Here is a 13577-nt window from a genome sequence, read left to right as displayed (position 1 = left end):
TGAAGATGATCCGAAGAAGGAATCGAATCGCACGCGTACTCTCTATGACTCATAGTTATTAAAATAAAATAAAACATGTTGCGCTCTAATTTCCGCACGTAGCTCTTATTGCCTTCTTCTCTGTTTTGTTTATGTTTAGAAGAGCCTTTATTCATTATTGTTTAAAGAGTGATGCCTATTTTCACCTCTTTTGTGTGGACTAGAAATTTAGACTTTTTTGATGTAAAAATAAAGTTTAAACCCCTTAATTATTATATATGAAGTATGTGAAAGTAGACTCCCTTCTTGCTCCAGAAATAATCAACACAAAAGAAAATGCATATAAACAAATTGTGACGTGTTTTATTCGATTAAAAAATATTAAAAATTACAAAAATGCACATTTTCACTCGGAATCCTCATTTCTCCTCTGAATTAAAATAATATATTGGCTTATAGCTTAGTTTGGAATGCGGTAGTCAAGAATGTGACCATAACTTAAGTTCTAAATGATTGTGGCAACGTCACTGTAATATCCAACTGTATTGATAATAACTTTCAAAACAATAATTTTAATTATATGTTGTTGTATTAATAATTATAATTATATGTAACTATATGTTATTGTCACTAACTTTATTGCCAATAACTTTAATAACTTATTATTTTATTGACAATAACTTTTTAAAACAGAATATTTCTGCAACAGTTAGAAGATTCACTTTGCAATTCAGTGTATACATATAGTCTAGGTCTAGATAATAAAGACTTTATTTTAAGTTAACAAAATATTAATATTTCTATTCACAAAAAAGTGGTGAGCTTTCTGAACGGGGCCTGAATGTCACTCTGTAAAATCTTTATTTTTCGTTATATAGATTATTTATTATAATTCAATATAACATTTTATTTTTATATTTGTATTTATCTCAATATATCATGCGCATGCATTAAGAGTGTGCTATATTAATTGTTATTAATAAAAAAGGTAGCACATCGCAACATCGCCAATGTCGAGCTTGCCGAAAATATCAAGCTTGAGGCCGTAACCATCTGTAAGTTCTTCCATATTTGTGCAAAAGACATGAGTACAAGATTCTACGAGATTACTAGTAGGAAGACTTATTTCACAACTGCCTCGTTCCTCGATCTTGTGCGAATGTTCTCTAATCTGACGACGGAAAAACGGCGAGAAATAGCTCTCAATAGGTAATGCCTTAATAGATAATGCCTAAATGAAAAACGTTATTGCTGCATGATACAATAAAGCAGCACCATATCCTAGAATCATTTTTTTTTCATGTATAAAACTAAGATATATTATATTTTATTGTATTACAATAATGCAAATTAATATATCAATACAAATAACACATTCAACAAAAATTAAAAAGTGTTTGCCGCTTGAATAAAACAAATTTGTCATAAATAATTTTTTTCTATGAATAAATCTGTTCTTTAAAATCACGTATACGTATATCACATCAAGATTTAAGGCAATATTCATAATTTGTTCTCAAGGTTTATTCTTAATGAAATTTGTCTTAATAAAAATCGCTCTTAGAATACGTAAACGTTGCATATACTGCCAATAACGACAAAGAGATATTGAGATTAAGGGCAAAGAAGGATTACAGGCAGATCAGTCTATTTGGCTTGACTCGGTATCATTCGGCTTTTAGTTGTCTGTTTTTTTATGTATTAAAGTGCATGTTACGGTTTACGATGCGAGTGACAGTAATAGTGTATTTGTGTAAAATGATAAAAAAAGGCACCAAGTGCACGCGCCAGTTCTTAAAAACTGTTATATATATTTATAAAACAATATTATTTTAATTTAATCTACACAAAATAATGTTATTATAAATTATTGAAAATAAAAATTTATAGAAATATTTTAACAAAAAAAGTTGTACAAATATATTCTACAAAAATAATAATATAAAAAATTGCACCAACAGAAAAAAAAATTTATTATAAAAAAATTGTTTTATTTCATTATTTCTAATATCAAGAAAAATTATATTTAATTAATCGCAATATAATTAAAGTAATAGGGCGTAAAGTTAGATAGAATTATGTTGTTATTAACTAAATGTGCAATATATACACATCTAACGCTTTGGGATATATTTATTTAAAAAATGTTTCTCATAAATTCTAAGTCGCATAAAACAAATTCGCACTAAAGCAAAGCATAAAAACGTGGCGTGCCGGGTCGCATTAAAACATATTGCCCCCCCCCCCCCCACCAGATTTATTTGCATTAAGACGTGTACGTTTTATAAATATATATTATAAATATATATACATTATTTTGATGTTAATATATGTATGTGAATGATAATATATGTAGATAATATATAAATGTATAGATATTTATAAATTGAAATTTTAGTAGATTCCTAAATCATTAGACATTTTTTGACACCTACTTTTTGTATAAAACTTGAAAAAATTTTATATAAAATATAAATAAATTATACAAAAATTTTCTTTCAAATACTTTGAAATATACATCCCATAGGATACACTTTACAAATGAAGGGAATCCTAATTGCACTAAACACTGATTATGAATCGATATTGTAGCATATATCTATAAATATATAGATACCCAGTAAGCAATTTGATAACAAATTGTTGCCAAATTGGCATCAAATTCGCTCAAAACTTGGTAACAAAGTCCAGTGCCATCTGTGTCCGCATTAAGCTTGTGTTTTGGTGGCAAAGCTTGTTGACATAACCTGACAGCAAATTGACGGCAAAAACCGAGCAAAGCTTGACATGATTTGACGTCAAATTGATGGCAAAAATCGAGCAAGATCTGCGCAAGACAATCTGATAGCAGATTGTCAGCAAAAACCGAACAAATTCTGCAGCTTTTGGCCATTCATATAAAAGTATATATTTAAATAGATTTAAAGCCTTAACTCTAAGTAACAAAATGATGATAAGTTTTGGTCATAAAATGACCATTAGATAATTAGACATTATATAAAATCATATATTAATATGTTAAAACATATAGGTAAATTCAAATAACTTAATTTATAAAATTAAAGATCTTTTTGGACAGAAATTGTTTGAATAAGTGAAAATCAAACAATTATCTGTCCGATTTGCAAAAAATCAATTCAATATCTGAATTTCCTGTATAAGAATTGTGTCAAAAATTGAACTGATAGAAATATATATATATATATATTATAATATTATTAGCATTTTGTAAGCTTTATATACACTCATGACAAGAATTTGAATACGGGTATAGATAATGAATAACGCGCCGCATAGCGATAAGCGACTGAACTATTTTATAATACTTTGTAATAAGCTGCAGATTTTGTTCGGTTTTTGCTGCCAATTTGCCATCAAATTGCGCACTCTAGCTCCTGCTCAGTTTTTGCCGACAATCTGATGTCAGTCATGTCAGCAAGCTTTGCTCGGTTTCTGCCGCCAATTTGCTGTGTAGTTATGTTAGCAAGCTTTGCTTGATTCTTGCCGGCAATCTGCCAGCTTAATCGGTAATAACAACTCTTGTACCAAATTTGTAGCCTTTTTGCTGACAATAATTTGTAGCAAGCACTTGGCAATATCTGTTAGAACAGACCTGGCTGATATATACCTGGGTAGATATATACATATATGTACAAGGTGTCTGACAAGTAAGTGTCCAAATGAAAGGTAAAGGTAGATTGAGTCAAACTGTCGAAAAGTCCTGAACTATTTTTTTTATAATGCTTAATAAAGGGATTATTATTAAGTAAAGTCTGGCCAATCAGTGCCAATCTTTAGTCGGGCACACGTTGGTGAGCCGCGCGCTGTGAAGTGTGCGCTACTGCATATTACCAGGCGCGCGGCTCATCGACGTGCGCCCGACTAAAGATCGGTGCTGATTGGACAGACTTAATCAATAATAACCTCTTTATTAAGCGTTATAAAAAATATAGTTTAGGGTTTTTCGACTCAGTTTGACCCAATCTACCTTCATCTTCCGTTTGGTCACTTACTTGTCGGACACTCTGTGTGTATATATGATATTATGATTATCGTATAAAATTACAATAGCATTGTCATTATATTTTCTGTTTTTCTACGCATTGCATTAGTATATCCTTTTTAAGAATAATGGATGCAAGAATTAAAGGCATCTAAAAAATTATTGAAGTAAAAATTTGTAACATGTTTCAACTTCAGCTGTCAAAGTAGTCGATCAATGTTACCATAAAGGTGTCTATTTCGCCGTACCTGAGGGTGCGAAATCTCAGCCATGTCATTCGTAAAATATAATCTCGCTTCCCATTTAAAAACTATTATAGTCTCGACATTTTTGTATTAGGATTTCAGTCTTGAAATTAATTATTTACATTAACGCACACCTCGCCGATGATCTTGACCTTGACATATGTTGTCAAGGATATAATCCTGAGTAACTTTTCCTTATAACTTAATCGGCAGTCATTGTTTATTAAAAAGTTATTAATAAATAAAGTTTGAGAAATAAAACGTAATTTTTACATGAGTTTGTAATCTCCACGCAAAAGCAATATCCATCCGCATTAAGACGTTGTATAACTCAAATCAAATTTTCAGAAATAGATTTGGGTTAGGTTATATCTTCCGAAAGTGGAGCCTCCCCCTAGGGGGAGAGCGGAACCCACTGCGTTCACGCATACACTTTCCCATTCACACAATAATCGTGAGGTGAATCTCGCTTCGCGTTGTAAAGTATATGCGTGGAAACAATGGATTCCGCCCCCCCCCCCCCTACGGAAGGGCTCTACTTCCGAAAGATATAACTTAACCCAAACTTATTCCTGATATAAAACTAAAATTTGATTCAAGTTACGTTATATAACCAAAACCAAATTTTTATTTCGAAGCTTCAAGCTTTCACTTTAAATATCTCAAAAATTATAAGAGATCACTGATTATAAGAAAAAGTTATTTAGGGTCATGTCCTTAACAACATATATCAAGGTCAAGGTCATTGGCAAGGTGTCCGTTAATGTAAATAATTACCTTGAAATTTTCTAAGGAATCTGTCATTAAGAGGAAATACGGTAGTTTTAGGACATCCTGTGTATACAGAGTGTCCGACAAATAAATAACCAAACAAAAGATGGAGTCAAACTGAGTCGAAAAATCCTAAACCATTTTTTTTATAACGTTTAATAAAGAGGTTATATTATTGATTAAGTCTGTCCAATCAGCGCCGACCTTTAGCCGCGCGCCTAGTAGTGTGCGTGAGCGCCTTGTCGCTACAGCGATGCACACATCAGGCGGGCGGCTCACTGACGTGCGTTCGGCTAAAAGTCGGCGCTGATGGGCCAGACTTTACTCAATAATAACTTCTTTATTAAGCGTTATATAACAAAATGATACAGGACTTTTCTTTTCAGTTTGATCCAGTCTACCTCCACCTTTCGTTTGGCCGCTTACTTATCGGACACCTTGTAAATATACAATATATATATATTTTTTTTAAGTAATGTGAATGATAATATATGTATACAGATAATATATATAATTCAAATTTTAGTAGATTCGTAAATCATTATATATATATTTTTTGATACATGTTTTTTGTATGAAACTTAATAAAATTTTATATAAAATATAAATATTTAATATAATAGTACTTTTATTATATAAATGATGAAATAATTTTCATATAATATAAGATATTGTACAACATAAATAAATCTGGAGGGAGGGACTCCCGCCGGAGTCCGAGGGAAACCGCCGATTAAGTTATAAAGAAAAGTTACTCAGAATTATGTCCTTGATAATATATGTGAAGATTAACGTTAAGATCAAGTTCGCGCATAGACGCGAGGCATTTCGGGTATCTATACGCGAGTCGGACAATTGTGAGTACCTTAGATTATCGGACCTCAATAGAGGCTGAACTGATCGTATTTTTAATAGGCTTAATTAATAGCTTGAGTTTAAATTATATAATAAAAGTATCGTATTCTTTTTTCTATATGTATGTGAACAGAGGTAATATAATGCAAAGTCGAAATGTATAAATATTAAGACATCTCCGTCGTCATCGCTGCCCAAGTCCCTAATGCGCATGCACGAAAATTGTACGGTTGGAGCATTCACCATAAGATTGCGCTAGCAATGCTCTGAAATTTGACAAGTAAATGAATTTGACAAGTAAATAAAAAGTAAAAAAGGTTAACGGTAATGTTTTGCGCTGTCACACCCAACCAAATTTAAGCATATTAAAAGTATCGCGAAATAATGCAACAAGAAAGAGAAATGATAAAGTGATAAGAAATTATTAACGGTTATAAAATAATTATGGAATAGTGCAAAGAAGAGAAGTGATTTTCTCTAATCGATGTCATATTGGAGAAAATTAGTTTATATTAGCAAAACTGAGCACTTATACTTGAGTGAATCGTGCATTGTTAATTAATACATTTGTGACAAATAAATTGTTGGAAAATGGAAGCATTGATTTGGAAAGTTTGGCTGATCAGGTTTTCAATAATGATAAACTAGTAATTATGCAAACATGTATAATGTTTATCGCTCTTTCCCGTTTTCTCTCTTTCTCTCTTCTTTTTTCTCTTTCTTTCATCTCGCATTTTGTTGCGTCCTCGAGCAATTCGATATTGCTTGTTAAATGTATAAATCGTAGCCAGATTACATAATCCGTTTATAAAACGTCTAGACATTTTATAAAGTGCGATCACATTTTCAAATCATGGTTGAAAATGAAATATTTTGCAATCTGGGTAAGAATTTTATTCTTTTTATAAAACGCTAACAACCGACCCGCTACATTGCCAAATGCAACGATTTGTACATCGTTTCAGATTCTGACTGGTTCATTTCAGTCATTTTATGAACTGTCTTTGTAGAAAAGCCATTTATAGAAAATTAATAAGTAATTATAATATAATATTAATAAGTAATTATGTGTATTTCTCTAAATGAGAAAATACTTGTATGAACACTTGTTGTATTTATTACTTATTGTATTTATGAATACTTTTATTTATTACAATTAAGGTTTTATATTAAAAGTAACATATAAATAAAATGTTTGAAAATATTTTTGAAAACAAATAAAAAAAAAATAAAAAAATTTTTAAACATATTTATTATGACTATTGTTGGGTCTCAAATAATATATGTACAGTCCTGGGCCTAAGTGGGCCTCCTCTCTCCCCGGTTTGGGCGTGCGCGTTAGCCTCACGGGAGGTGCGAACAGTAGTAGCAAGTCAAGCACGGCTCCGAGCGCCACATTATTGTAATCTCGACCAAATATTATACCGAGGCAAGGAATAAATGTTATAGTCTACAGGTTTAAACAGTGTCAGTTATTGTACACCTCAAATATTTAGAACATAATTATGTGGTCCAGAAACTAAACCTTCTGCCACAATATATGTCGGTCCGCGTGCATATCAAATATTAAACTAATTAGGCACTTGCATAGCCGGCCAACTATTTTATCAAATGTAACATAAAGTAAAGTCGCTATAAACGCGCCGCTCATAAAATGACTGAAATGAACCAGCCAGAATCTAAAACAATGGACAAATTGTCGCGTTTGACAATGTGGCGGGTCGCTTGTTAGCGTTTTATAAAAAGATTAAAATTCTTAAACAGATTGTAAAATATTTTATTTTCAACAATGACTTGAGAATATGGCTGCACTTTATAAAATGTCTAGATGTTTTATAAAACAATGTATTAAAATAATGCATAACTAGCAGTTGGTAAGAAATATCGCCCTAATTCTTTAGTGAGTAGATAGAGGGAGCCTTTGCCCTTGATGCATTGTCAAGAAAGATTCAGTTGACATTGAATTTTTGTCAGAGAAACACGTAAAGCGCCATGAGTGCCGTGTACGCGTCGCGCTACGAGGCTATGTTCCTCTGTACCCATCCGAAAGGTCCGAAAATGTCTCATGCAGCGGCTGTTAAGTACATGGGGAAGTCGAAATCATTCATCAGTAAGTGGGTGCAGCGATATAAGGAGACAAAAACTGTCGATGACTTGCCGGAACGTGGCTCGATAGGCAAAGTGTCCCCTAAAGTCGATAAACTGATAATGAACTTGTTTTCGCGGAATCCTGGCTTAACACTGCATCAAGCAGCAAAATTAAAGCAGAAAGATTTTGATATATCATACGAAACTATCCGAACCCATCTCCGTGGTCATTATATATATAAATGGCGGAATACAGTGAGGAAACCTCTGGCAAGTGAAAAGCATGTGACGAAGCGACTCGCTTGGGCAAAGGAAAATATCGACCAAGATTGGAGCAATGTAATTTTTACGGACGAAGCTTCTGTTTGGGGATATGTTATCGCCCCACGAGCCTGGTCAACCTCCACGGTGGAGGCTCCACCAATAGATTGGTACAGCAGACCGTTAAACACCCAATAAAGGTGCATCTTTGGAGCTGCTTCTCAAAACTGGGTTTCGGAGGTTTGCATCTGTTTATCTACAATCTGAATGCTCCGAAAATGCTCGAGATTTACACGAAATCTTTGTTACCGACTGCCCAACATTGGTTCATCGATAAAATCGAGAACTGGATACTGCAGGAGGACAACAATCCCAAACACCGCAGCAAGCTCTGCTTCGAGTGGAAAGAGCAGTCTGGCATTGTTACACTTGATTGGTCATCGCAGTCGCCTAATGAAAATCCAATTGAGAATGTGTGGGCATACATCAAGCACAAGCTTCGTGGAAGGAAAGTATTCACTTTGAAGCAGTTAACTAGAAAAATTCGTCGCATTTAGAGGTCCTTGCCGCATGAATACGCCGTTAACTTGGTCGAAAGCATGCCTCGGAGATGCCAGGCAATTATCGATGCCAGTGGTGACTGGATACATTATTAATACAATTGCATCTTTGTTCTGATCGAGTACAATGTACCCACGTATTTGAAAATTTTGTTCAATAAATTTTTCTACAAATTAATCCGAACACGCTCTTACTTGACTGACTATACATGTTTATGTTAATATAGCAAAACAAATCTTGTGGGAATTTTATCAAAAACATCTTGTGGTAATATCTATTTAAAAAAAATAACAACACTGAACGTATCTATATATATATATATACCATATATGCTACAGTATCAATTCCTAATCAATATTTAATGCGATTAGGATTCCTTTGATTTACAAAGTTTGTCCTACAGAATGTATAATTCGAAAGAAAATTTTTGTGTAATTTATTTACATTTTATATAAAATTTTATTGTTTTATACAAAAAGCATGTATTAAAAAAATATATTATGATTTACGAGTCTACTAAAATTTCAATTTATAAATACATATACATTATATATTACCTATATATATTATCATTTACATCAAAATAATGTATATATCTATAAAATGTCTTAATGCGACCCGGGCACGCCAAGTTTTTATACTTTGCTTTGGTGTAAATTTGTTTTATGTGATATAGAATGTATAAGAAATTTTCCTTCAATAAATATATCCCAAAGCGTTAGATATGTGTATACTGTGCATTTAGTTAATTATAAAATAATTCTATTTTAACTATACACCCTACTATTTTAATTACTATATTGTGATTTATTAAATAATGAATTTTTTCTTAATAACGGAAATAATAAAATAAAAAAATTTTTATTCAATTGGCATAATTTTTCGATATCATTATTTTTCTACGAAATTTAAACAACTACTTTCTATAACAGTTTTTTCAGTTAATATGTTTTTATTTAAATAATAATAAAAGAAATAAATTTTATAGTATAAATTTTGATTCATTTGACGCAATTTTTTGATATCATTATTTTTTTAGGAAATTTTTTTTATAAATACATATAATAGTTTTTCACAACTAGCGCGTGTACTTGGCGCTTTTTTAATCTTTTTTTAAAAAGATACTAAATACTATATTGTTCAATTACAATTGTTCCATTCTTTAAAGAAATGACCATGTTTGGCCAATGTAGTACTTAGTATGTATATTAAAGTATATCGGTGTAATACTATTACAAAATAGTAAAATACTATTTATACTATTAAAATATTAAAGCCTGGTTGTATTAATGTTATGGATAATAACGTTCTATTGTGAAAAAGATAAAAATTTAAATCTGTTTGAATTTATCATCCAACAACGTTAGTTGTTTATTAATCCAATAAATAAGTTATTTATTTTTCCTCATCACACTACTATTTATATAATATTCTATAAATCCTGATTTTGTTTCTTTTTCCTTGAAACTATATTAAGGCCTATTTAATAAACTATGTGCATCATCTGCCTTCTCATCAGTTAAATTTATGTTACCCTCAAGATATCAAATTCATTATATTAATTTTCCGATTCATCCAATACATATTTTAAAATTAAAAATAAAATTCATTAATTTACAAAATAAATCCTTATTAATTTGTCCTCGATAATTATAATATAACCTAATTTTGTCCAAAATGACATCGATTAGAAGAAATCACTTCTCTTCCTTGCACTATTGCTTGCACTTATACTATCTGAATATGTGCCCGCATCATCTGGATATATGCTCCCGCGTCGTCCGCACCATCCGGATATCTATCTGCGCTAATATGCGCAGGTACTCTTTTGCAATTTTTTTTTAATATTAAATAATTGCTAAATTAATTTTATACATAAAAACATTATTTATATTTTACAAAAATATTATATAAAATTAATTATATGGATTATTCTGTATAATTAATAATAATTGTATTATCTTTGTATGTAACACATTATATGCTATAATCGCAAATAATGAAGCATTTGAAGCCCGCTTTTCTACAACTATCGTATTTTGTGTTGCATTTATATGAAATAAATTGAGACAAAGCTTGAGGAGCAGGATATTTTGTATTTCTAACTGGAATAAGTTCAGTTTTGTTCCTTTTCCGGCCCTATCTCTGTGGATTTTGTGAGATGCCATACCAATTACAGATTCGATGATATTCTAAATGAATGCTGCGTGCTTCTCGTGTAGGAGGCAACGAAGCAAGATAAAATTTACTTTTTATTACCGATTTCGCAAATCGTTTGTAGCGAAGTGAATCTAATGTTTCGATTCCTTTATCACTGTATAACGCGATCAGAAATCTTTTTCCGGCAATAGCAATAAGTTCAAGGTCTATATCATTTTGCTTATATATTTGCACAGTATTGTTCTCGAGAATAGTAAAAAATTTGTTTCTTCCTATATTAAATATAGCGATATTGTATCGCATCCGCTGAATGCATGGAGGAACAGTATATTATCTGCTGCTGCTTCTCTATAGAAAAAACTTTGAGAAGAATACAATTTTTCTAGAATTTTTCCTTTACCTGACTTTTGAAAATAAATATTTTGATAGATCTTGCTAATCCTATCAATAAAATCAGATCTATGTTTTGATCAACGATGATAATAGAATTATATGATAAGGATATATTGATGGCAAAAATAAATAAAGACAGAAATTGATGAGACATTGTCCTTTACTAGAGTCAACGAAGAAATTGAATTAAATGACAACTCTGAGATTTCTTCTACGAGTACAGAAAAAATAAATGTCGATTAACTTGGACCATCAAAACGGAGCTGTTTCCAATAATTTAAAAATATTGTTGCGTCCGCGGATCGAAATCGATATTACTCGAATACGCGCGACACAACCGGCACCCGCGTACCGCGATGTAAATAAGGAACACTTATTAAAAAGAACAAGAGGAACTTTAATAACAGCTTAGAATACAGAACAGAAAGCACAGAACAGATAATCTCGTAATCCGTCAATCCGTCCGCTCGGAATCACTACCGACGCGAGACTCCAAGATGGCCGATCTCCCTCAAGATACGCCATTGTTTAACAACAACCCTTAGCAACGTGTTTGGGGCTGTTCTCCCGGAGACAGCAGATTCAGGAATAACCGCCACAGATGACTCGCAGGGACGCAATAATATATTGCAAATGTGGATTAGAGAGGCCTACTGAGAATACCATATTAAAAAAAAAAAAACGCGCCGGTAACTCTATACTCTAAAAAGAGAATGACCTCGGTCCAGACGAAAACTTTTCCGTTTCGCGCAAGTCTCCATCCACAGAAGCCGTATCTACGTATACGGTATTGAATATCTCGCCATGTTTTCCCCACTTTGCTTGCTTATGCGCTGACCGAAGTCATTCTCTCTTTGGACAGAGTATACCTCTTGGTATGGAATGGAGTTGGTTGATAGTTAATTTATGATATAATCGATAGTCGACAATGTGAACATACAATCAAAAACATAACATTCAAAAATTCGAGTAAAAACAAGCATTTTCAAAAATTTGCAGAATATTGTCCGCTTTTACGCCGCTATAAATCAGAAACAAGCATTTTCAAAAATTCGCAGAATATTGTTCGCTTTTACGTTGCTGTAAGTTGGAAACTATTCAATCTACTGAAAAAAATTTAGATAAAAGTTGTAGAAAATTTTCTTTTCTATAATATTGATAATAACTATTTTTGTCATAGGACCAATTAAAAGAGAGATATTACGAAAAAACCGCTTTTTCGCCCCAATTTTTCAATATGGCGGCGCAGCGCCCCGCCAAGATTGAAAACTCAGAAAATTATTTAGGACACAAAACTACGTGATTCTATAAAATTTCAAAACTCCCGGATTTAATGTAATTAAATCGCCTTTTTTCGTCTCTATTGACTGGGCTAATAACATAAAAACAGTATTCAACCGCTTCGTTCATTCGTTTACCGCTATGCGACGCGCGATGCGTGACATCTCGTATTTGAGTTTTAATCACGAGAATTATATAAAGCAAAGAGTAACTAGCTGGATATTAAAAATGTAATTATTTTTATCAGTTCAACTTCTAATGCAGTGCTCGGATTTAGTTGCACATTTCGGCCCGATTCCGTGGCTCACGCCTATTGCCCCCCACTCACCGTTCGTGCGTTAGCGACGAGACGCCAGATACGCGTAATTAAGGAGCGCGACGCTTTGTCTCAGGAGCGTTCATATGTAAGAACGCCTAAATATAATAAATAAGACAATATCTTTTTAAATGCACCGCGAAAATTATCAAAATTCTAAAAGTTTTCTTCAATATTTTATATTTCATTGATATAAAATATTGAAGAAAAACTTTTAATTATAGATAAGTATTGTTTTATTATTATATTTGGGCATTTTTATATACGGACGCTCCTGAGACAAAGCGTCGCGGTCCTTAGTTACGCATATCTGGCGACTCGTCGCTAACGTACGAGCGGTGAGTGGGGGACAATAGGCGTGAGCCACGGAATCGGGCCGAAATGTGCAACTAAATCCGAGCACTGTTCTAATGCAATCCCAACATAGGGAATTTAGAAATATTGCACTAAATGTTTAGAAATCGAGCAGATAAATGTCCGAAAAAGTTAAAATCATCCATTTATTTTCTGCTTAAGATGTAAAATAGAGTTCCAATATTTGTCACATCCAGACTCGAGAAAGAATGAGTCAATAGAAGGGCGCAATAACTATATCAAGCGATGCGGTAGCATCGCGATGCTAAGTATATTAAAAAATTCGTTCTAGCTTGTCAACGGTTTGCCT

The 13577-nt window shown here is 32.4% G+C and overlaps 1 protein-coding gene across 1 annotated transcript in view; it reads left to right on the top strand.

Moving 5' to 3' along the window:
- Window positions 1-13577, top strand: part of Dhc62b (Dynein heavy chain at 62B) — a 962114-nt gene that overhangs the window by 564444 nt on the left and 384093 nt on the right. Inside the window, exon 24 of the mRNA XM_070302893.1 lies at window positions 968-1188. Within this exon, the coding sequence (XP_070158994.1) occupies window positions 968-1188 (221 nt within the window). The remainder of the gene's footprint in view (window positions 1-967; window positions 1189-13577) is intronic.

This window comes from Polyergus mexicanus, unplaced genomic scaffold (assembly GCF_030449975.1).
Source record: "Polyergus mexicanus isolate NDT 795.1 unplaced genomic scaffold, iyPolMexi1.0 SCAF_10, whole genome shotgun sequence".
Classification (NCBI taxonomy): domain Eukaryota; kingdom Metazoa; phylum Arthropoda; class Insecta; order Hymenoptera; family Formicidae; genus Polyergus; species Polyergus mexicanus.
This window is presented reverse-complemented; position numbering and strand designations above follow the sequence as displayed.